At 41.1% G+C, this 24,495-nt stretch overlaps 1 protein-coding gene across 2 annotated transcripts in view; it reads left to right on the top strand.

Annotated features, from left to right (window-relative positions):
• The window catches only part of PIK3R1 (phosphoinositide-3-kinase regulatory subunit 1), a 61,996-nt gene that overhangs the window by 2,218 nt on the left and 35,283 nt on the right, over positions 1 to 24,495 (top strand). For both annotated transcript variants that reach the window (XM_083703534.1, XM_083703535.1), the window contains exon 2: positions 7,332 to 8,068. In XM_083703534.1, coding sequence (XP_083559660.1) covers positions 7,735 to 8,068 — 334 coding nt within the window. In that variant the 5' untranslated portion in view covers positions 7,332 to 7,734. The remainder of the gene's footprint in view (positions 1 to 7,331; positions 8,069 to 24,495) is intronic.

The raw sequence follows: 24,495 nt of genomic DNA, 5'->3' as shown, positions 1-24,495 counted from the left end.
ACCAACTAATTGAATGTATAAGGGAGCAAAAACAAAACAAAAAACCAACACCCTAGTAAAATCTCTGTGGTGCCAACAGGAGGAGCTATTATAACTTAAGGCTATGACACTCACAGGTGCAATCCTGTGCCTGTCTACTCAGTAGCAAGTTCTGTTGAGTTCATTGAAACTTACTTCTATTTCAGTAAGTACACAGTTGTAGTCTGAATGTGAAGCTTTTTGAGGAATGAATGCAAAGTCTAAAAATTTGTATAGTAGAACAGATGCTTTGCAAGTATAAGGTACCAGTTTGTTAAATAATTTTGGCCAGAAGAGCTGGGAATGACTTCTACAGTCAGAGCACAGTGGTACCTCAGGTTACATACGCTTCAGGTTACAGACTCCGCTAACCCAGAAATAGTGCTTCAGGTTAAGAACTTTGTCCCAGGATGAGAACAGAAATTGTGTTTCAGCGGCGCGGCGGCAGCAGAAGACCCCATTAGCTAAAGTGGTGCTTCAGGTTAAGAACAGACCTCTGGAACGAATTAAGTACTTAACCCGAGGTACCACTGTATACTGTTCTGAGGTAGAGGGACTGCTATAAAGAAAGAATCCCATTACTCCTCAGGATTAAAACCTGTAAGCTACAGAAGGATAAAATCTGGACCACATAAATTTAATGGGCATTCTGCTTCTTGATCAGCAAATCCAATTCCACTTTATTTAAAAGATCATAATAATGTTTGCATATAGTACTTGGATTGTCCTGCAATGCTGTAGTCGCTTATAAGGGAGTAAGCCCCATTGCACTTCATGGAACTTACTTCTGAATAGATGTGCAGAGAATTGCATTCTAACATCTTTAAAAGCTCCTATAATTAGTACAGGACTGTTTACAATAATGGCTGGAGACAGTGTTTTAATTTTGTTTAAAATGTGATTGGCTTGTGGAACACATTAATAGCACAAAGAACAAATGTAACAAGTAAATAGTTCTTTTAAAAAGTTATTGCTTAATGTGTAAGGTCATAAAGATGTCTTAGGCAGAGCAAATAGCTCTTCGGCACAACTTCAGAAGCAGAAAACTCATACTAAAATGTCTTGGTCAAGGAAACAGTTGAGTCTATCCTGAGAGATTCTTTGCTGTTCTCAAACTGACTGCAAACCAGAGACTGATCTGTACCCTATCACTTGCTGGTATAAATACTGCAGTATTATGGAAGTGTTGGAGCACGGCAGCTGTGTTGGTAAGATCCATCAGTTTGCTGTCTTGGAAAATAGGCTTAACAGCTAGAGGTTTGCTGGGCAAGACCATTGCTTGGCCCTGATTTCCAATACAGATTTGTACTGGCTGATAACAAAAAGGCAAAATGAAACTGCTGCATTTGGGGAATACAGTACATGGGTATAGAGAGGTTCAGCACTTAACAAAGCGACTTGGGACATTTGCTTCCCATGTGATGCATTGTCAACCCTGAGGTTCAAGGGGGTTGTGGCCGTATTGTATCTACAGTGCAACCCTCCCTTTTCAGATTTAACTGAAAGTTTGTTGGGCTGGGTGGAGGGGCTGTGCTATCTTTCTCTACTGGTGGGGAGGGGGGAAATAGGTCAAACTTGACATATTTTACAGTGTTTAGAGAAGAACTCTAATTGGCAGTGTGCCAAAATGGTTGTGGCAACGAGAGCAAAGTGAGTAGGCCTCCTCACACACTTGTGTGCTTGTGGAGCTGAAACTATTTCTTAGTGTGATAATAAATATTGCAAAGCATTTGAGATATTTGGAGAAGTGTTAATTTTCTGGCACAGGTTGTGTATATATTTAGTTGAGTGTTGGCGATGTTCCAGACTCTCAAGTCAAGGTGTGTTTAAGTGGACTTGCTTGTTTGTTGCAAGAATTAGTGACGAAAACAATGTACACAGAAATCACTGTAGAACAATTTAATTAATACTTACGGTGCATTTCCCCTTGTTTCCAGTTCCAGATGTGTTCCTAGGCATAGGTGTGAAAGTTCTAGAGTTATTAGTAGACTTTCATAGCCAATGCCGAAGTGTTCAGTTCCTTAGTGGGGGCATGTTGAGGCACATAACCTTACCTCCCCACCACTATACTCCAAGAGTCTAAATCCAATGTAAGATGTTTGGCTAGCTTCCACCAGTACATAAGAGCCCTGCAGGATCAGATCAAAGGTTTATCTAGACCAGCATTCTAGGCGAGCCTGATGCCTGGGCAATAGCACAATCCCGTAGGTGCAGTGGCAATGCTGTGCAAAATTCTGCATGCTGTATCTATAGAAAGTGGTTTTCTTTTCTATTAGAGGCTGTTTACTGAGTGTAATCAGTAAATATATTTACTGATATGCATATTTTTTCCTTACTAAGAGGTTTACCACTGAGTTTTGGTGGTGGGCTTTGTTAGATGGATTTGCATTTGTCAAGCAACTTGGAGGCTCCACCTTCTCCGGAGGACCGAGGGGACCTGATGCGACACCCTGTTGTCGTGCATGCGATTTTGCACGACATCAGGATGCTGTGCAAGATCGTGGGGGGGGGGGCACAGTGCCTCAGCCCCCAGGAGCTGGCACCCTTGTAGCATATCAATTCTTTCAATGCATCATTTCCCCTTCTTGCAGATACCAGAGAGTGGAGAAAATTAGCATATAGTGATACTGCATGTTCATTCGTGGGTTCCTAAGTACAGCAGAAAGGCTGGAGTACTGTGGGAGAAGAGCTTATGTAGAGACGCTACATGGTGCCTTTGGATGGTTGATAACTTGTGGCATCTTCAGAATCCAAGGGGCAGCTTTGCAGTGAGGAGTGTAACAGAATGACAGAAGAGGTGGTGGTGGGGAATAGGCACTTGTAACAGAGCTTACTGGCTCTCAAATGTAATTGTTTAATCAAAGCAGTCAGTATACCCAACTAACATAACCAAAGTAGGAGTTTGGGAAGGGACTGTACTTGCAGGAGGTCTGTTTCTCCTCTTTCTTTCCAAAAGTTTCACCTTTTAATTATATTGATAGATGGCGACTTGTGCAGAACTGCTTCTTGACGTTGTGTATATACACAGGAACGCTCTTTTACACTTGGCTTACAGTCACACAGGCAAATGACAACATGCATGAAAATAATTCTGTTGACGGATGATGATTGGTTGTCCTTATTGATTAGTCTTCACCAACATTTCCTCAGTGCATTGGAGATGTAGGGGATCAAAAGGCACTTTCCCCCATATATTATGAAGTGTGGCTCATGGAAGAGTAAACATGGTGTAAAATCCCATGTTTTTAAGATCATGAGAACCAAAGGTCCTGTTATCATTACTTCCAATATATTTGCCAGTCATCGGTAGACAGAGATATGGGACTTTGTGCTCCATTTTTCTTCTTTCATACATAACTGCACATTGCAGGTCTAGATACAGAAAAAGATGATAACTTTTAGTAAACATTTACATTCATTAGTAACCATCGGTTATATTGAGAAATATTTCCCCACATTTTATCCTCTGATGCTACTGAATCTGCGTCATTGCTATTGCTTGTGAAGCCATCTGTGCTACAAGTTTCTTCACATAATTCCTCTTCTTCCTGTGAACTCACTAATACAGTCGTCAGGTATCGGTCATCATTAATCATTCAACCAGTGTTATTAATGGACCAGTTGGTGATAATAGCAGTACAGTTGTCTTCACTGAAATCTTTGGTAAGAAGTTATTTGTATATAGAGAAGCAAAGTGCTGGATGTAGGAGAAAAGAAGTTAACAGTGGTACCATCACTATTCTGGATCTCAGTATCTTGAGCTTCAATATTTTGTTTGTGTGAGATTCTATTTTGTTTCTAATTTTCCCACATTTCTATGGTGGCCCTATTTTCACAGAACAGTAAGCCATGGTCAGTAACAAACTATGGCATACCACAAATCATGCTCGTCACACTCCTTCCTTTACTGAGCTGGGTGGGAACAAAGCAGAGTGCTGTCTGAATGTTACATGTGAACCAGCACTCATGCTTTCCCTGTCTTCAGACGAGCCATGAGCAGAAGCCAAGGTTTGGCTTGTTTGAAGAGAAAGAAATGTAAGCCCTGGTTCACATTTATTTTCTCTGTGCTAAGCAAAGCGAGCAGCAGAGTAGATGCAGTATGAGCAGTCATGGTAAACCATAGTTTACCATGATGTGTGAACCCAGGCCAGGTCCTAAGAACAAATTCAGGAGACATATTAGAAAGCTCTTTGGTTTCCAACACCCAGAAACTTGAGGACCATGTAGGACAGGGGCAGGGGACCTTTTCTGGCTTGTGGACCAGATCCAAACCTCCACTATCCTCTGCAGGTACCTTGACCAGGTGCGGGAGGTAATCACTTGTCCCATTGTGACATCAGGCGATAACTTCAAAGGTGCTTGCTACAGATGGAGAATGTCTATTTGCAGCTGTGGTTTGAATCCAAGCATCCGATTTTATTTTCATTTATTTATTATATTTATATACCGCCTTTATCTTCCAAGGATATCAAGGTGGTGTACAGTGGATGCTCGGGTTGCGAATGTGATCCGTGCGGGAAGCATGTTTGCAACCCGCAGCGCTGTGTCTGCGCACGCACGGGTCGCGATTCGGCGCTTCTGCGCATGCGCAAAGCACAATTTAGCTCTTTTGCAAATGCGCAAGCACCAAAACCCGGAAGTACCTCATTCTGGTACTTCTGGGTTCGGCGTGGTGCGCTACCCGAAATCGCTCAACCCGAAGTGTCTGTAACCCGAGGTATGGCTGTACATGGTTCTCCTCCCCAATCCCCCCTCACAACAACCCATGGGTTAGGCTAAGAGATGGTGACTGGCCCAAGATCACCCAGTGAGCTTCATGGCTGAGTGGGAATTTGAACCACACTTAGCTCAAATGGACGAAGCAGGGCTCAGTTTCATTTCCCATCAGCTGATAGGCACTGAAAATGAGCCCCCCTTAGTGCAGCTGATCCCAGTGTGGCTCAGAACATGTACAGAACATGTATACTGCCTTTGGTGCAGAAGACAAAACTGTCTCCTTAACTCATAATTTTCATGCTTTTTGATGCATGAATGACTTTGTAAGAACCTTAACTCTACTGAAGGAGTTTTGATCCTAGAATTATTAGGTCATGTGTAAATGGTTTCTGTGACTTTGAAAATGTAGGATTGGATACCACATCTATTCTACTATGAGCCATAGTTCATGAAATACAGATTTTCAAAAATTGTGTTATGTGATCCTACTGCAACTGGGATAGAGCGGGGTTTCTTCCAGAGAATTTCTTTGGCAGAATTAATTCATCAGTTGGAATTTTCACATAACCGTTATTCATTATACTTTGCAGCAAATGGCAGAGTGGCAGTATAAAAAAAATATTATCCTGTAAATAGTCTCACCTGCTAGAATTACATAGCCCCCTTAAGACATTTTATTCTTTGCTTTAAAAGGTTTTCACTGTTTAAGTGAATGCTTTCACTTGTTGGTACAGCAATGCAGCAATTAGATTATGATTTGAATTTAGTTTTTTCTATAGCTGTAGAATGAATAACAGGTGAAATAATAAAAACTTTATAAGGCACCTACTGTTCTGGATTTCTGTAAGCTAGTGTTTAGTGTGTATATTTATAGTATTTTACAGCAGTGTATTGCTTTTTAAACTTCGTAATCACACCAACATGATTTAAATGTTCAAGCCTCGTCTTTTGCTCCAGGTCTAATTTAAGTATTTACCACTTCCCCCAGCCTGACAAAATACTGCTCCTTAGGTGGTCCAGCTTCAGTACAGTTACATAAAGCTGTGGGAAATCACATCAAAATATGAAAGGAGTAGGTTAAAGTCTTCATAGAAAAATTGTAACCTTGCTGTTAAATGTATAGTTTCTGAGGGAATAAAAAATGGAGGCACGTGATTTCATGCATAAAATCAATTTGTGTTCGAGCAATGCTTCTTTTCTCAAAAGAACCACCCCAAAGCAAGAAGGCAAGCTTGGGAGGATGCCATGGGTTAAACCCACCCTAGTTTAATTCACTCTTTCTCATGCTTGCCCTCAGCATTGGAGAAGGTAGACCAGTAGGGAGAAGAGCACTGATCCCCTAGGAGTATAGCAGATTTTAAAGATAAGAGCCCTAGAGCCCCTTTCCTGCCTTCTCCTGTCTTAGAACTTAAGCTCCTCTGTCCATACTCAGTCACTAGATTCTGCGCTGCCATGATGGATATTCGTTGAAGGATGGTTGCGCCACAAACTAGGCCTAAGATGAAAGACCTGTGTGCCTTCACGCTCTGTCCCTTATTGTCACTTTTAACTGTTTGCCCCTGTTTCTATCTTTTTAAGCATGTATGATAAATTAATTGCCAGTCATTATCCCATACCTGTTTTAAGTCTTATGTGTTCAGTTTATCTGTATGTCTTATCTTATGCTGGTCTGTGACCGAAATAAAGTTTGATACTGATATTTAAGCTCCTCTGTAAAAAAAAATATGTATGAAATAGGGATTCAGTAATTTGCGAGGGGTGGGGTGGAAGTGCACCAAACAGAGAGCAGGGGTGACTTGGCCATTAAGGATGAGCACTTATTAGGGGGACTTCCCATAGAATCATAGAGTTGGAAGGGACCCCGAGGATCATCTAGTCCAACCCCCTGCAATGCAGGAATATGCAGCTGTCCCAGACGGGAATCAAACCTGCAACCTTGGCATTATCAGCACCACGCTCCAACCAACTGAACTATCCATTCTAGCAACCCCTGGACTGGAATGCGGAAGCATTGTTCACCTGGTTTCCCAATGCAGAGGTCGCTGGTGATAACTGAGAGAGGCGAGATGGTGGGGAGAGTGGCATGCTGTGGGGGCAGTCAACCTGATGCCCCCACCTCTCTGCCCACACCATACTTATTTCCACACCAGTGTGCTCCTCTCAGTTATTGGCAGTGACCTCCTCAATGAGAAGCCAGGCAAGCAATGTTGCTCCATCTTGCTCTGTCCCACCAGACTGGTCTTGATTTCCAATGTAGAGGCAGTACTACAAGAAGTAGCGCACTGGAAACTAGTTGTCAGTATGTGCACTGAAGTTGTTAGTGCTCACCCCCTATCTATATTACGAAAAGAGGGGTGCTCGTGTAGGAGCTTCCTCTTGGTGCCAAATGGATTCTTTTCTGGGTTGGCATACCTCCTTGGAGTTCTAGTTTGAAGTCTGTTTTGTCAGGTCTTCCATTATAATTTTTGTTCCGTGCCAGCACACTTGTTTCTGAAACATTCCCCACTAGAACCTGAACTTACCATAGTTAGAGCCTTCAATGAGAATGGGAGTAATTACGTCAATTTCATGTTTGAATTTTTTTTCTTCCTCCGTAGGTGAAGTATGTGTGCAGAACTCCACCGCAAAAAGTTTAAGAAAAGTGAACATTTTCCAGCAAGTACATCAGAAGGAGGTGCAGCAAGGAGTAATTTTCAGCCCACCTTGAAAAATTGTGCCCATAAGTGCCAAGCTGACCTGAAAAGGAACTAGCTGGGAGTCTATACATAGATAAAAGTCCACTCTTCTGAAATTTCACTGATTAAATGTAAAAGACGCGCAGACAGCCTCAGCTGTACAGCCACAGATTCTGGTGCTTCTTATATGTTTGTGTTACAGTCCTTCTAACTGACACGTTACTTCCCCTGTTTATAACTTCTTTCGCTGTATATACAATAAAACCGAGTAGCACTGTGTTGCTGTTATTCGCTAAAATAATTGAATGTTAAGACCTTTGCCAAAATGAGTGCAGAAGGATACCAGTACAGAGCTTTATACGATTACAAAAAAGAACGAGAGGAAGACATTGACTTACACCTGGGAGATATTTTAACTGTGAATAAAGGTACTTTAGTGGCCCTTGGATTCAATGACGGGGAAGAAGAGAAACCTGAGGAAATCGGTTGGCTGAATGGTTATAACGAAACTACTGGAGAAAGGGGGGACTTCCCAGGAACTTACGTAGAATATATCGGAAGAAAAAAGATTTGTCCCCCAACTCCAAAGCCTCGGCCTGTTCGACCTCTTCCTGTGGCACCAAGTCCAGCAAGAGTAGGAACAGACAATGATCAACCAGGTTAGTAGCGACTCTCCCCCACCCCTAATCATTGTGGTTCAATGTCCAAACCTTTCTTCTATGGAATATTAAGTGGATACTGCAAACGGTAAGTCATTGAAATTGGTCAGAACACTGGTAGCTTTATTATTATTATTATTATTCGTATTCTCTAAACCATGTTCACTTTGTAACAACTGCATTTTCCTATTTGGACTAGAAAAGAGTTCATGCTTCCCTTGCATTTTGATTGCCCTTGTGCAGCATGACCATAAAATAGCAAAAACCATAATGGTTTTGGGAAGTACTTCAGCATACTTGCCTTCAGACCGTGTTCCAGAGAACCCTGTGGTACTTCAGTAAGAATGTTGGTAACGGCAAACAAGTTTTCTTTAAAGATACATTTTCCATTGCTACCGAATTTCCTCTGTAACATTTTACCCTTTTGAGTCTCAGGGCATGTTGTCAAGTCAGCTAGGGTGAGATCTGGCTAGTACTCTTCAGTGCTGTGCTCTTGAAAATCTACAGAATCCTCTGCAAAAAGTAGGGGTTCTCTTCAAGACAAGTGTGGAAGGGGTGTCCTGAATGTAACCCCCCCCCCAAAAAAAAGCCTGTTGCTCATCTAACGCATAGGACAGGGGAATTCTAAGATAATAAACATCTCAGTTTAGAGCAGCTGTCACCAACATGGTGTACTCCGGATACTGAACTATAGTTCACATCACCCAAGATTATTGGCTACACTGTCTGAGGCTGATGGGAGTCTGGCAATATGTATGATCTGCATACATGAATTATAACTATTTCAATAACACCTGGGTAGTAGTAACCATACATATCACTGAAAATATTACTTGCGGCTGTAAATGGAAATGAAATATCACTGCTACTGTTGGGTTGTATTCATGTGCCAGTTCTGCTAATATAGCTTAATATATAAGAAAACATACACTAACTTTATTCAGATAAATACATGGTTTTTAAATGTAATAGGGGCCAGCCCTACCATCATGCAGAATGAGGCAACCATCTCAGGTGCCAGATGCTGCTGCAGCGGCCCATGGCTGCCTCTCCAGATTCCTCCAGTCCTTCCACTGCCCCCCGCTCCCAAATGTGGCCTGCCGCCTCAGATACAGTGAACGATGCCATCTTATCACTAGTGTTAATGTAAGCTTCACCTGCTGGCCCAGCTAGTTTTTGCTTGAGGGAAACACCATTTTGTCCTTTGCTTCAGACAGCAAAATTCCTTGGTCTGGGCCTAAATGTATTTTTGCTGTCCTCTGAGGCATACTGGTATTGAAAGCCAGGTCAATCAACTTTTTTTTGTAAGAAATATATACATGTAAGAGAAGGAGGTTGGGAAGGAGATGGTTTTCACTAATTCTTTCACCTCCCCACAGTCTATGCCCCCCATATTTGCTCCAGAGAGTTGGGAGGACCCTCTGGAACAGCATGGGTGATGGTTTGGTACTTGCAGGGGGGCATGGGAATCACTGGAAATTGCCTCACTGTCATCTTCTCCTGATGGAATGTGCCAATGGATCAGAGAGTCTTCCATCATTAGAGAGATGCCACTTGGATGCAACCCTTAGTCTTGGTGACTTCTAGACCTTCATGTTCTCTCTTCAAGCTCTCATGTGTGGGTGTGGGTGTGTGACAACAGAAGTAACTTACTAGGAAATCATTTTTGTTACTTTAAATGAATTCACGTAACGTGAATCTTTATCAGTTTTTTTGTTGAGTAACAGTGTTTGTCATCTTCACCTTTCATGGACCCCTGAATCCCACCTGCCCACCAAAATACCAAAGTAGTACAGAACGGTAAAATGTTAAACCTTGATTCAGAAAAGTACTTGCTGATGGGAAGGTGGCAAAGTGGAATGGAACTGAATTGCAAGAGATGGCTGTGGCCACATGTATCTGTGTACATCCATCTCCTTTGACGTTGCCTGGGGAGCAGGATGTGCATAAATGAATTTCCCTCTGAGGTTCTGTTGTGCAGAATGTCCACAAAGTAGAAGAGAAAGTGGAAACATGTAACATGGTGCTTTCTGCTGTCTTTCTTACACATGGCAAATGTAAGCACCTTGCATGTTTAATAGAGCTGTTTTAGAACAACAGAGGGAATAATTCACAACTGTGTGAGTGTTCCACAAAGTAATGACAATATGGCTGCCTACAGCTTTATGTTGAAAACATAATCTCCCCTTACATATTAGATATTAAGAAATGCCTTTGGATCTTATGGGGGGGGGGGGGAATATTTGGTGCTTAAGTACCAGCACTGGTGCCTTTCCTCTTCTGGAGTCACAGTGTAAATTATTAAAAGTGGAAATTCTGTTCCCAGGATAATGAAATGGTTAATCTTTTATACAGTCCAAATGAATGTGGGCAGCAAACCAACAGGAACCTTCCCAGGATAATAAACCATTGTTCTGCCCATTAGAGTGCATTTTGACTATAAGGAGACTTGATGTAAAGCTTGCTTGACTGTATTTGGTCAAGTTCATATTTTCCAGGCTTAACTTTTTCATACTGCTCCATCAGTAGGAGAAGGAGCACATGAGGAGTAATGTTTCTTACTGTACTACTTGGAGTCAAATTGAAAATGAAAACATAGTTGTATGGTTTACAGATTAGGCCTCTGTTGTGGTTTCTCACTGATATATTCACCATGGTACCTTTCCCCCAAACTATTTTTAACATGTGTTCCCATAAACAAAACAAGCTTTATTTGGGGTTTCTGCTTTTGTTTATCAGACTTAGTAACTTGATACTTGGAACACTTCTCTTTCCTTAATCAGACAAGTGTTTTGTCTTTGTGAGCATACATATCCTGAAATCAACAGATGTGATTGAAATTTGTGCACTATGTTTGAGGAAGGCTGAGCTTTAATTAGCTAACAGAAATCTTTTCTTTTTCAAATTTAATTCTCTATGCTAACCTAGGATTTAAAATATATAATGCTAACCAAAGCAATTTAATGTATGCCTAAATAACATAGACTACATAACATAGAAATTCTTAAGGGGTTGTGGAAGACAAATAATAATTGTTTTCAACAGTTTTGTCTCAGCCTTTTTGCAGTTAAAGTAACAGTTTTGTAGCACCCTAATTACTTAACAAATTAGTAACTGGCTTACCCATTCCAGGATCTTTGATATCTTCAGCACTGTTTTGCTTTGTGAATGGTTCTACATACCGGTACATTTAAGCTTTTAACATAAGTATCAGTCTGCACTTTCCCTTTCATGTTCCTTTGACCTCATTGCTTACAATCCTTTCCCTTTGCATGTATACAGCAATTTAGGATAACATTTCGCCCATCTGATGAAGGGGACCTTGCTTACCAAAAGCATGTGACATAAGAAATGCATTAATCTTTAAGATGCCACAAAACACTTTTTTAAAATAATAACAGTGGTTAGCCTTACTGCAGAAAAATGAAATTCCTCTTTCTAACCCCCTGTTTTTAAAATAAAAATTACTGGTAGTTATTGGGAATTCCAGTGATTATCTGAGGGTAGGACCTCTGTGTACTCATGTAAGTACAGCTTGACAGTAAGGACCAATTTAACATTATCTTAATGATGGGTGCTACTGCTTCCCCATGTTTAGAACTCTTTCTGTTATTGTCATATCTAGAAAGAGGAATTATGTGATATGGGGAAACCATGTGGTTATGTCAAATACCAGTATCATTTCTTCCAGGGATGCTGGTCTTGGAAGAAACCACATTACTCGCCCACATGGTGTGGTTTCTCTTTTCAGATTGGAGCCATAAGGAATTTAGCCAACAGGAACCGGCTGTCACACTGCTCTGGTAACCAAATAGCCATAACTTACGGATGAAATTCAGGAACATCCCCTTGAAATTTTGTAGACAGTGTTGTTTATAATTGGTCATTACTGGGGGTGGGGAGAGAATTGGGGTGACTGGAGAAGTATGGATGGTCTTCAACTAAGTTTTGCTCAGAGGAGGCCCGTTGAAATTAATGGACTTAATTAATGGATCTAACTTAATCCCTTTCGTTTCAATGCATCCATTCTGAGCAATTTTTTGTTGGATACCTCCCCCAGTATGTTTCCCTTTCTTGGAATTCTTGGTTTCCCAAAACGTGCTGGTATATCCATGAAATATATTGCAAAGCCAGGTGCTTTTAAAACATGTGACATTTACAAGTAACGTCCTGCCCTAACTCACATTTCAATATGTATCTTGATCCCTGTACTCTAAAATAGCAATCAAACAAAGTAGCTGAGAATTTGGTATCCCATCATGGACTTGTACATCATGGTCTTGCACATGTGCAGGAAATCCAAGAATGGGCTATATCAACATGTATGCCCACGGAGATAATAGTTCTCTTCAGGTGTTCTAAATACCTGTGTAGGAGGCACAAAGATGTACATGTTGGCTCCACCCCTACACCCCGCGCCTTCCCACATTGAGCAGGAAGATCTGAAGTGGGATAATAAGCCCATTCAACACTATAAATGCAGGAATGTCAGGATGGAGGGACGTGGGGCTGACTTCCTGAACCCTGCAGCCTCTGTATAGTTAGACACTGTTAATCCCTATAGAGGGCTAATGTATTCATGCTAACAATTCTGAACTCCACAAGGAAGAGGGATGTGTGGATGCATGTGTGTGTGTGTGTGTATGTGTACATACAGACAAATATATATGGCTGTTTTATTCCTAAGGAGAAGAAGAAAAGGGGAAGGAATTATTACAATTGTTGTTGTTGTTGTTGTTATACCCTGCCCATCTGACTGGGTTGCCTGCCCCAGCCACTCTGGGTGGCTTCTAGCACACATAAAAAGACAATAAAACTTCACACATTAATAGGCTTCCCTATACAGGGTTGCCTTCAGATGACTTCTAAAGGTTCTATAGTTACTCACCTCCTTGACATGTGATGGGAGGGCTGTTCCACAGGGAGGGTGGGTCCTGCTAGCTAGGGAGTTTTAGTCCAAAAACAGATAAGAGACCCAAGTTTGGGGAACTCTGATATAGATGGACATGGTAATACACCTTCTGAACAACTTTTACATTAATGCTGTTGAAAAATGGATTGACATTTCAATATGCCTCCTAAAATGTCTACCTGTTTAGGAAGTTTCTGTTCACTAGTTGTTGTTTTTAAGGGCTAAATGGCTGATTTATCAAAGGACTTCTAGGTAGCTATTAATCTTAAGTAATATACACACAAAAGGGATGGAATTATCAGTTTGCTTGGCATATTTTTGGTGTTACATTTGAACAACTGATTTATTTGTTTTTAAAAGGCTAAAGCCCTCCCCCCTCAATGCCACAGAGCTTCTCTGACTGCTGTTTGACTCCATCTGCTGGTAAATACTCATAGTCCCAAAAATATTTCACACAAGTAATTGATGGATTGAAAGTAACAAAATGAAATCCAGTCTTTGTGTGTGTGTCCCCCACCCAACCAAGACAGACATCTTATTTAAATATTGTATCTAATGGTTCCAACCTAGTAGTGTATCTGATTATAACTCCTGCTAAAATGAAAAGAAAGCCAAAACCTGTCGTCTTGTCTACTTTTAGGGTCACTTGCTTGTGTTAAAATAGACAATTGCATACCAGCCCCAAACCCCGATCCCACCCAACTTCTAATACAAAATTGAAGGATATACTTAATTGGTGGTAATGCGCATTGCTGACACAGTCTATAGGTTTAGCAGTCTTTCACTTGGGGTTTACTTATAAAGGAAGACTTGGTTTTTTTTTTTGCAAAACGTGGTCATTTGCAGCTGCTAATTTCTTGCCAAGAAATGATTAATTCTGTACCACCATGCCCCCTTAAACCTTTTCTTAATGCCATTTACAGATACACAGTTTCTTGTGAAAGAACGCAGATGTCTGCAGCGCAGCTGGCCATAAAACTTTCTGCATGTGTATCTTGCTTAAAATCTTGTGTCCATGATGAATTACCATGAAATCAGTCTGAAGGCTGAAATCTGAGGAATTACCTTATTTTAATAGCCTGGAATGAAAAGGGCATTTGTGTTGCACTTTAAGTATTTAGCAGTGGTTATGGCTGATGCATTCTGTGGCATTATACTGACAGTACTGAAGGAGTGGTTGGGTTTGCTTTATTAAATCCAGCCAGCTTTTAATTTTTATTTCAAAACAGAAAGATTCAAATGCCATGTCCTAATTCTTTAAATTCTCATCCTGCCCTATAACAAAGATAGTGCACTATATAACAATACATAAAATCAGATAAAACACAACATATTTTATTTTTATTTTTATTTTTTTTAAAAAAACTTATGTTGACTAATCCCTGACCCCAGAAGCCAGCCCAGACAAAGGTCTTACAGTGCTTCTAAAAAATATGCTTAGTTTTTTTGGCTTGCGTCCAAGGGGAGGGGAATTCCACAGCTGTGACAGAGACCAAGAGCTCTTCTGTCTGTGCCTTTTTGTTGTCTGAACGGATCCAGTGAATGGAGTTTCCAGCAAACTTTCTGATGCCCTGAATAGATTGGAGTTGGTTAGCATGTTTGTTTGACTTGCATTTATTTAGCAAACAAAACTTTAAAAGCACAGTGCAACACTGGGATTTAATACGCTGCATACATATCACAGTTTTCCCCCCTAAGAAGTATTTGAACTGTGTGGTTGATTGCTGAAAAGTCAGTAAACCACACCTGCACTGCAGTATATGTCTACTCAGAAATAAGTCCCATTGACCTTACGCTCAGCAGCACATGTTAACAGAATGACAGCCTTAGTGTTGACTAAATGCTTTGTTCAAAGCTTTACTGGGAAATTATTCTTCTCTGAATGCTTGTAAATATTTTAACACACAACTCAAGAAACTGGTTAAGGAAAGGAATGAAGGGACCAAAGACTTGTTAGGCCAATTTTAGCATGCTTAGAAATCAGTGTGTTTAGCTTTGTTATACAGTGGTACCTTGGTTCTCGAACAAATCGGCTCCCAAATGCCGCAAACCCGGAAGTAAGTGTTCCGGTTCGCAAACGTTTTTTGGAAGCCGAATGTCCAACGCGGCTTCCGCTTGAGTGCAGGAAGCTCCTGCAGCCAATCAGAAGTCACACCTTGGTTTTTGAACGGTTTCAGGAGTCGAACGGATTCCTGGAATAGATTAACTTTGAGAACCAAGGTACTACCATATATGCATGCGTGTTTAGGAATGACTCACTTGAAACAATACAGTTCAGGAGCTGTGTAATTTGACTAGTATTGCATAGTATACAATCTTTTCATTGTGTTACTAATCTATTTTCTGGCATATGCATTTTAGTAGTGGGAAAATTTCCACCCCCGTCACTGAATGTATCACATACAAATATTAGGAGGCTAGTCATGGCTGATATTAGAATGAAATGGAATGAGGAATAGAGGAGGAGCCAAGCTTAGATAAGCCTAAGATGTTTAGAGATTTGTAGTAAAATTAAGCTGTGTTTTACACAGGGATGTGACTTTGGTGTGGCTCACTTGAAGTTATAATGTGGCTTAAGGAGCCAAGGTAGACATTATATGGGAACGTGAGCTTTCCTTCACAATGCAAAGGCAGGAAATCGTTCATCATCCTAATACAGGGGGCAGCGTTTACAGAGAAGAATAAGCAGGTGGATGGGAACTGACGCCTTCAACTTCCTGATCTTCTGCTGATAGTCCCTCCGCTGCACTCGCTATTATCTATGGGGCTGTAACTGCATTTCTCAGGATAAACCCAGAGTGGACCCTAAGACAGTTCTTGAATTTGAGTCTCCCAGCTGCAAACCCCACAATGCTGCTTTCTCAAAGTGCAAGTCACTGGAGGCAAAAGTAATCACTGCCGCAATGAGTACAGAAGCTCACACAGCTGCTTGCCTGCTAAACTGAACATCATAGGACATCTCATGATGAATGGTGAGCAGGTGAACGACACAGTTTGCGCCACTGCGATTGCTTTCTGTTAAAAGCAGAGATTTAGTCATCATTGCCCTGCACTGTAAATGCAGCAAAACCCAACTCATTATCTTGCATCTGTGGCTCATGTAATTCGTAGTCAAAACTGGTCTCTTTTTTTTACTTGCATGCCTTGCTGTAACGGTTAGTAGTGAGAACAGTACTGAGGGGTTTAGCAGTCTGATTAAACTTGCTGGAGCAAGGAGAAGACACTTTGCTGACCAGCAGCAAGAGACGTAGAATTGGACTCCCCAAATGAATGAATGACAGCTCTTCCTTTGTGTAAGAAAGCAGGGTGCTGATTACTACAGCTCAGAGCTATCCCCATACATGTGCTTTTGTCTTTTGTTGAAAGAGAAACTGATACTCAGAGAAGCGGGCCTTGCATCCTGGTCTCAACTGTGAGCGAGCAATGACAACATGTGAATTCCAGACAGGGCCAGGAGTGGATTAAGAGCTTCCTGTCAGTGTTGTGTATCAGGCTGTAAATCTTCAGTTTTAAACAGTCACTTGAATACTTAATCTTAGCAGTCCTTGCAACAACAAAAATCCAACAAGGCAGCCCAATATTATTCTTCCACATACTACAGATGAGAAGAGATGCTAAGACTTGAGAAACCGTACTGAAGGCCACTTAGCAAGTTTGTGGCTGAGCTAATATTTAAACTGGGGTCAGCTCATGCTTTTAACCCAACACTAAAGCAGACAGCAAAGAGATATTTCTAGACATTATGGCTGTGCAGCTTCATATCAACTTCAGCCTAAGCACATGCAAAGTGGTGCATTGTGAGACAAAAGTTCCTGATTGCACAGAGATGCTGATGGTGTCCAAGTTGGTTGAAATTGTTCATGAGATCCTTGGTTCATAGCAAAAAGCTCACTGACAGCACCTGCTGATTGTATAGCAAGAAAACCGATTGTGTGTGAGAGAGAGAGAGAAAAGAATGAAGGGTTGTATGTGGACCATCACCTATGAAGGAAGGCTTGAGAAGTTCCAGCTGCTGAGTTTAGGGGGTAAAAGAAGATAACTCATCATTATGAAAAGTGTGGAGAGAATTATGAGAAAGAAAATACTCTCTCTCCAAACACTAGAACATAAGAGTGATACAGTGGAATTGATCAGTCACAAATTCAGGACAAATAAACGTAAGCTAAACCTCCCACAATAATTATGGAATTTATTGTCACAACATGAGTACATGTCTTTTTTTAAAGGGGGGAGGCTATTCTTTGCTTTATAAATTATGATTATTTCTTCTCTTGAGAGAGAGAAGGTTCAGAAATGGTTGCTGTTTGATTTTAAGCTTTTGAACATGGACCATAGAAGAGATTTAGAGTTCTTGCCAATTCAAATCCAGTCGGCTGTTCCAAATCTGGAATAATTTAGCTGATAATTAGCCTGCATAAGCATTTTTATGAAAAGCATTATTGAGGGCTTTTCCTAGCATAATCCAGTTCTGAGACTTGACCTCTCTATGGGCTTCAGAGTATTGCTTGTTAGTAGGAGAAAGTGTTGAGGAATGCATGTTCAGTCATACAATGGTACATAACAAGAGCTACTTGTTTTTAAATCAGATATCTAGATTTTAAAGGACCTCTGTTCATCCAGGAAGGGGCCTCCTCAAGTGCACTGATGCTGCAAAGTGATGGTAAAAAAAGAAAGGAAAAAACAAGCTTTTAAAAAACCACCCTTAACTGCCACCAGTTCTGTATTTTTGCAATTTCCTCTCTGGGATATATTTTTGTGCTGATGCTAACAAAAATCTTTACTATTAATTATTTGTGGTCCAGAAATGAATTCTAATGGGGCGTAATAATTTTGGGGCTTGTACCCAGTGAGATGGTAATAGCTGCAAGACATGCCATGGGCTTTTTAAGACCCCTTGTTGTTAATAAACTGACAGTTGTCCTCACTCATTTTTCAAAGCACCTTGCAGTGAATGTACCCCTTTAAAACGGTTACAGACTAGTTTGACCACTCCAGACAGCTTTCAGCAAATAAGGCTGTTTGCTGGTCAGAATTGTGTCTGCACTGCAGGCCACTTTGAGAGAGAAGGCATGATCTTGTGCCTAACAATCAGATGGAGAGGGAAGGTGGTCACTTCAGGGGATGTCTCAGTCAGCACTATGTAAGTGTGCAACTGCTAGGAACCCACAGTGTGTATTGCTGGCATCACTGGAGAATGCTAGGTGGTTGACAACTATATGCTTGCATAGTTCTGACTGACACACTCAGGGTCCCATCATCACTTCTCAGCGGTTACTGGCACGCTCTCCTTACTGCCTCCACCCTGACTGCCTCTTGGCAGCTCCCAGATTTGTAAATAGCCACTTTTCTGTTTGCCTCTAGTGATGAAGAATTGCCTCCAGGCATCTGGGCAGGGAAGATTTTGCAATTTAGGAGAGGTGGCACTTTCCCCCCTCTTTTTCTGGAGCGGGAGACAAGTTCGTAAATTTTATGAGCTTGGCCATAATTAAGGTTCCATCATAAGCTGTTCGTTAAAGTTAAATGCCCACCATTTGAATGACTGAAAAAAAAAGGGACCCAAATTGATAGTGTAAATATCTATGATGTTTGAGCATTCTTGCCAACATACGTTGGTGCAACTCTCCCCACAAGCACCAGAGGGGAAGACAGTTATAGGCTGGTCTAGGGTTTTCTCCAGATGTTTCCTCCAAAACTCACAACTAGAAGGTTTTTTATTATATTTAGGTAAGAGAAGGAACCAATTACCTTTTTTTTTTTTTTTAGTTTGTGCTGTTTGCCTGATGTTCAGCATTTCTCATTGACTGTTTGTATCAGGACAGAATAAAAGCACATGTTGCCCCTTTTAATCTGCAAGGTTGAATTATCTTTTTCGTAAATAACTACCACTGAAATGCTTTTAAAAAAAGATTTTATTTATTTTTTGCTAAGGGTGTGTTTAACTTTCTTTTTGTTCTCAAATATTCCATATTTGTTCAGAGTAAGACAGGAAAGAGCAAGCTGTCATCTTCCTCCTACCAAGGCCGTCAGCCAAATCCCTCATTAACATGAGTGAAAATAGGATCAGACCAACGAAGATTATCCGGGATTGCCTGTTTAACCTGGGAATCTTGTCTGAGAAAGTACTGTGGGGTTGCACTATAGCCATAAGAACAGCCTTCAGGATCAGGCCAATGGCCCATTCAGTCCAACACCTGTTCTCACAGTGGCCAACCAGATAGCTGTAGGAAACCAGGGAGCAGAATATGAGCACAAGAAACGCTCCCCCTTCCACCTCCACCTTCCTGATTTCTAGCAACTTTGAAAGCGCTCTTCTCCATGAATTTGCTTAAAGCCATCCAACCTGGCAGCCATCACTGCTTCCTGGAAGAACGCATTCCCTAGTTTGACTATGTGGTGCACAAAGAAGCACTTTGTTTTATCTAAAACAAAAGTTTATCCCAAACCTTTGGGAGATTCCATCTAAGAACACTGTTAGAATGCAGTAGGTGTTAGAATTCCTGCTCCATGATTTCAGTCATGGGATTTTTGTCTATTACATGGCGGTGTATGCTTTGACTCCACAGAGAGGGAAGTGAAGGAGACAGGATGTTTGTGTTACTGTGTTCCGTGAAATGGGACTATTGTCCCCCCCCCCCCCGTCTGATGCTAGAGAGAGAGGGAGCCATGTTGCAGTGCTCCATGTGTTTTTGTATGTAAATAAAGTAGATTAGCCAAAATGCTGAGTTGCTGAGGTCTGTTACGCAAGCTGTGAAGATTCTGTGGATCCCTAAGTGTGCCAGTGTCTGTTAGCATCGGTCACTGTGATGTTCGGGCTGAAGAAAGCTTTTGAAGCTCCCGAATGAATGACCAGGAGGAAGAGAACATGCCAGTTGGGTTTGTGTCTCTACCAGGGTCCTACTCGAGTGTAGGACGAGCTCCTGACAGTAGGATCACAACTTGTGCACATTTAACTCATGTGAAAGCTTTATGTGCTTGGCAGCTTTATGTGCTTGGCAGCTTCCAGAGCATGAGTAGAGAAATGTCACGTGGAATCACCTCTGAATGATTTCGTGTGGTTGAAGGAAAAATTTTAATTACTTCAAAATTTGATTTTGCAAATGCATAAAACATTTTATTTATGTTATTCATATTTTGCCTTTTACCAAACAGCTGCAAGCTAGCTTACATTTTTAACAATACGGAATCATAAGAACACATCCACCACACTAAACAGCAAAATTAGACCAGGAAATAAAACTGTGAGGTCAGTAGTGAAAGCTAGACCAAAGCAGTAAATAAGTCTGAAACATCAGTAAAAGCCATTGAAGACTTGGACAAACACAGAAGGCATCAGCACCTAAGAAAGCACAAGCCAAATATTTCTTGGGAGGGAGTTCTATAATTTGGGTGCTATCATGGAAGAGGTCCTCTCTCCAGAAGCTACTTGCTTAGACAGGACACCAAGAAATTGGTGAGCAGGTTTCTATGGGTGAAAGCAGCCCTTTAAATACTAGGACATGTGGGACTTTAAAGGCCCAGACCAGCAAATAAATGCATATATATATATATAAAGACAGTAAATGTGCATTTGCAGATGCCTATACAGTATTATACTGGTATATGTAGCAAGGAGCTGGAATGGATTATATCCTCTCTTAACCTGTGAAGAACTTAAGGGACTGTTTTATATTTTTCTCACCGCACACCTACTGTAGAAGAACTCTTCTAAAGTTGGAACACCTTGTTTCTTCAGTATGGGGAATTACTTCCACAGAAACAGCAAATTAAGGTTTTATTTATTTATTTCACTATTTTGGTTTCTAAGGGAAGAAGAGACAAAGCAACAAATCAGTTCTTAACAGTAAGGAACCGCCCAAGACATTTTGCTGCCTGAGGTGAAGCACAAAGTAATGCCTCACCTCCATCCCACATTCTGAACCCAAGTGGACTGGCAATTGAATCTCTTTTTAGCACTGGTGATGGGTAACATCTTCCACTGCACCAGAGTTAGGGGCCCCAGAACAGACCGTGTGGCAACAGAGGGGAGCAACAGCTGGGGAGCTCATGGAGGAAAAGTTGCCTCCCTCTGTCTACCAGCCCCTATTGACGTCATCTGTTGCCTTTTTTGATAGAAGTCTTATTTCTCTTTGGATTCCTGTCAATGTACAGATTCTGTACTTTGACTTTTCTATCTCTTTCTCTCTCTGCTAAATCATGAAACTTAAAGAAAATGAAGAGGGGAAGGAACGAAGAAGAGAAGGAAGAGTGGTAAATGAGAGATTGATGGAACATATGTGTGCTTTTTGAGTACCTAAGGGTTGTGAATGTACATTTATATAACAGCTAATATTGAAGAAACCATTTGTGTCAGGGTGAGTAAACCTCTGACAGATTACATGCAAGCACTTGCGCATGTGTTTCATTATTTGATTGCCTTAGGAGACTGCTGTTTAAGTTGGCAGATCAACTTATTAAAAGCAAAGCTTGTCTGCTGGCAAGATTACAGCACACTGGGGGTGGGGGAGGGCAGAGAGCCCAAATGTTGAGGTAGAGTGTGTTTATAGTGTAAGGAAACTATAATGTTACTGGAGGAAAGTAGGATTAAATGTGGTTCCAATTTATTGTACTGGGCTCAAGATTATATTCCTTCAGGATTTGGGCATATATGGTGTGTGTGTGTGTGTGTGTGTGTGTGTGTGTGGCTTTTTTTAAAAAAAAACAAAACACGTTTAAGTCAAATATGTTGAGAAGATCTGGAATATCTTTCTCTTCAAACTTTTAGAAAGCGCGGGCATTTTGTTCTCAATATTTCTTAAGTATTTGAGCAGCTTTGAAAATAAAGAATGTCAATAGTAACAGAACAGCTAGATTTGCTGGTCTCACTATCCAGTTATCATGCAGTGCTAAGCTGCTGCTGGTGGTGTTGCTGTTAAATTTGTATACTACCCTATACCCATAGATCTCAGGGCGGTTCTCAGAATAATCAGGGCAATTCATAACATTCTGGGCCCCCCTTCCTGCCTTCTGGTGCAACACACAGAGGAGGGAGTTGACACAAATGAGCAGCCGGTTCACCATTTACATGTGGACCAGCTCACTGAGTCCATTGTCAATTTAACAGTGAGCTTTATAGTAAGCAGTTTACGGCTACTTCACACATGGTTTCAAGCTATGCTTTTATCATGTGTTTGGATGCTGCTATGATAGGTTTGAATATATGTGCATACAGGGTAACTGGAAAACAAAATATGACAAACCAGATAGCCCTGCATAATATTTGTCCTAATTCAGATGCCACCTATACGGGTCCAAAGATGATATGTGTTTAAGCATATGCTTAGTTTGGCCCTGATACCACATTTGACCCAATTCCATGCTGCAGTACCTTTGTTGTCACTCCGTAGTAGGGAAACTGATGACTAAAATGCACAAGTGAGTTTTCTGTTGCTTTAAGACACAATCTACCTGCCCTTTCCTGGTAGCCCATTGAGTGGGGGGAAAGATGATCCTGTCTCTACCCATTGTTGGCATCTGCCCCACAGCAAGTGACTCCCAGCACTAGCTCAGAGACCACCACCATTATCAGAGCACATTCAGTGTGTTCAGGTTATTTTGTATGGGCCTCTGATGACAGCACTGCTTGCACAACACAAACTGTAAACCCTTTCCTACAGATAATTAAGATAGCTATTTACACAGTATGCTTGTTATACTAGAGAGATAGAAAGCAGTACCAAGGCATCCAGTATAAGGGAAGTGACTGGCTGAAATCCTAGATGCCCTTACCTTAGAGTAAGCCCCATCAAACTCAGTGGATCTTACTCATGCGTAGACATGGAGAGGCCTGCAATGTTAAGTATCTTTAAAAAACAAAACAGCACGCGGGGAACAGGAAAGAAAATGTGGTGGACAAGAAAATAAGATCCACTCCCCGAGGGTTACTTCTCTTTCTGCAGCAAAGCAATATGAGGCGCAATAGATTAATTGCCACATCAGCGCAGTTTTAAGCAGCTTTAATTGGTGCATAGGTTTGTACATTGCTGTAAGATTCAAGGGAAAGGCTAATTAGGGTACAGCTTGTTCTAACTGCCTGTGTGGATTCAGTGTAATAAAAAATCGTGTGCAAAGTACATGCTCAGGTGCTGTGGGTGGTGTTGCCTTCAGTTATTTTAGGAATAAGTGCACTGGCCTATTAGAAGAAAAGGTTACCAGACCTAGTTGAGACACAGCTCTCTCTCTGTCTCTGTCTCTCTCTCTCTCTCTCTCTCTCTCTCTCTCTCGCACACACACACACACACACACCATTTCCTGTTTACCAGAATTCAAATACTGTATGTAGATCTTAAGTTCTCCGTACAAGTAGGGCTGCTTTATGTAATGAAAAAGTCCTCATTGAGCATTCTGGCCTAAACATCTCCTGTCTGTATTGCATGGGCTTCCTTGTGGGTCTGGCATAGTGCCATGTTGTATGATGCTGTGTAAACAGAACATGCAAGGAACTGTTTGCTGATACTAGAAATCTTGGGATTGTTAAATACTGGCAGCTTTAGTTTTTGTGTTAGAAAAGAGATGAGCTTTCCTACTGGCAGAATTTTGAAATTCCAGATAGTTAGATGTTCACAGACGGGCAAGGGGTGGTTTTCTTGATTGCAAGCAAGAAACCTGCATTAAATCAATTATATGAATTAGTCCCTGTCCCCTATTGGTAACCTAAGACACCCTCCAAATGGTGGTGAACTACAGCTGCCCTCAGTCCTAGCCAGCTGTGGCCAGTACTCAGAAATGATAGCAGTTGTAGTTCAGCAACATCTTGAGGACCACTGTTTCTCCACCCTGCTTATGTGATTTTAATCATTTCGATGTAAACAAAGCTGTCCTTTTTAAAAAAACGAAACCAGACTGAAAATAGCTCACTATAAAATGATTGCCAAAACTTGTCATAGGTATCTTAACAGATGACAAATGAATCTGCAGAGCAGTGTGAAATGTCACGGTCTTAACTCCTGTTACGAGTGACAGCTTGTTGTCAGAGTGCCAATATGAAATAAGACCAGACATTGTCACAAATGCATACAGCATATGCTTATGCGCATGGTTGGTGACCTACCCAATTTTCTGTGTAGAATAAATTCTTCATTATGTCATTAAATTAGGCACACACACAACATTTCGTCTTCTAAATATGAGGTGCTAATTTGGAAGAAAAGTATTCGCTTCATCTCCCTTGTATGAGAGATAAAATAGGCAGCTAAATGGCTTAATAGTACAAACAAAATGGATACATAGTAGGAACCCAAGAACAAATGCGTACATTGACAATAAATGTTTACAGTTAAGTTTCGTCAATGTTTTCTGATAATATAAAGCTACCATTATGAATCTTGCCTCCTTTTGCTTGAATGGGTGATAAGACTTCAACTCTTCGTATAAAAGCCCACTTTGGACAAAATAAGTGGTAATGAGCCAATCTGTTATAAAATAAATCGCTTAAAATCCATTTCTGTTCCCCTAGTCACATGATTAGCCAAAACCTGTT

This window comes from Podarcis gaigeae (genome assembly GCF_964106915.1).
Source record: "Podarcis gaigeae genome assembly, chromosome: 11".
Lineage (NCBI taxonomy): Eukaryota > Metazoa > Chordata > Lepidosauria > Squamata > Lacertidae > Podarcis > Podarcis gaigeae.
Note: the sequence above shows the minus strand (reverse complement) of the source record. Positions and strands in the feature narration are given on the sequence as shown.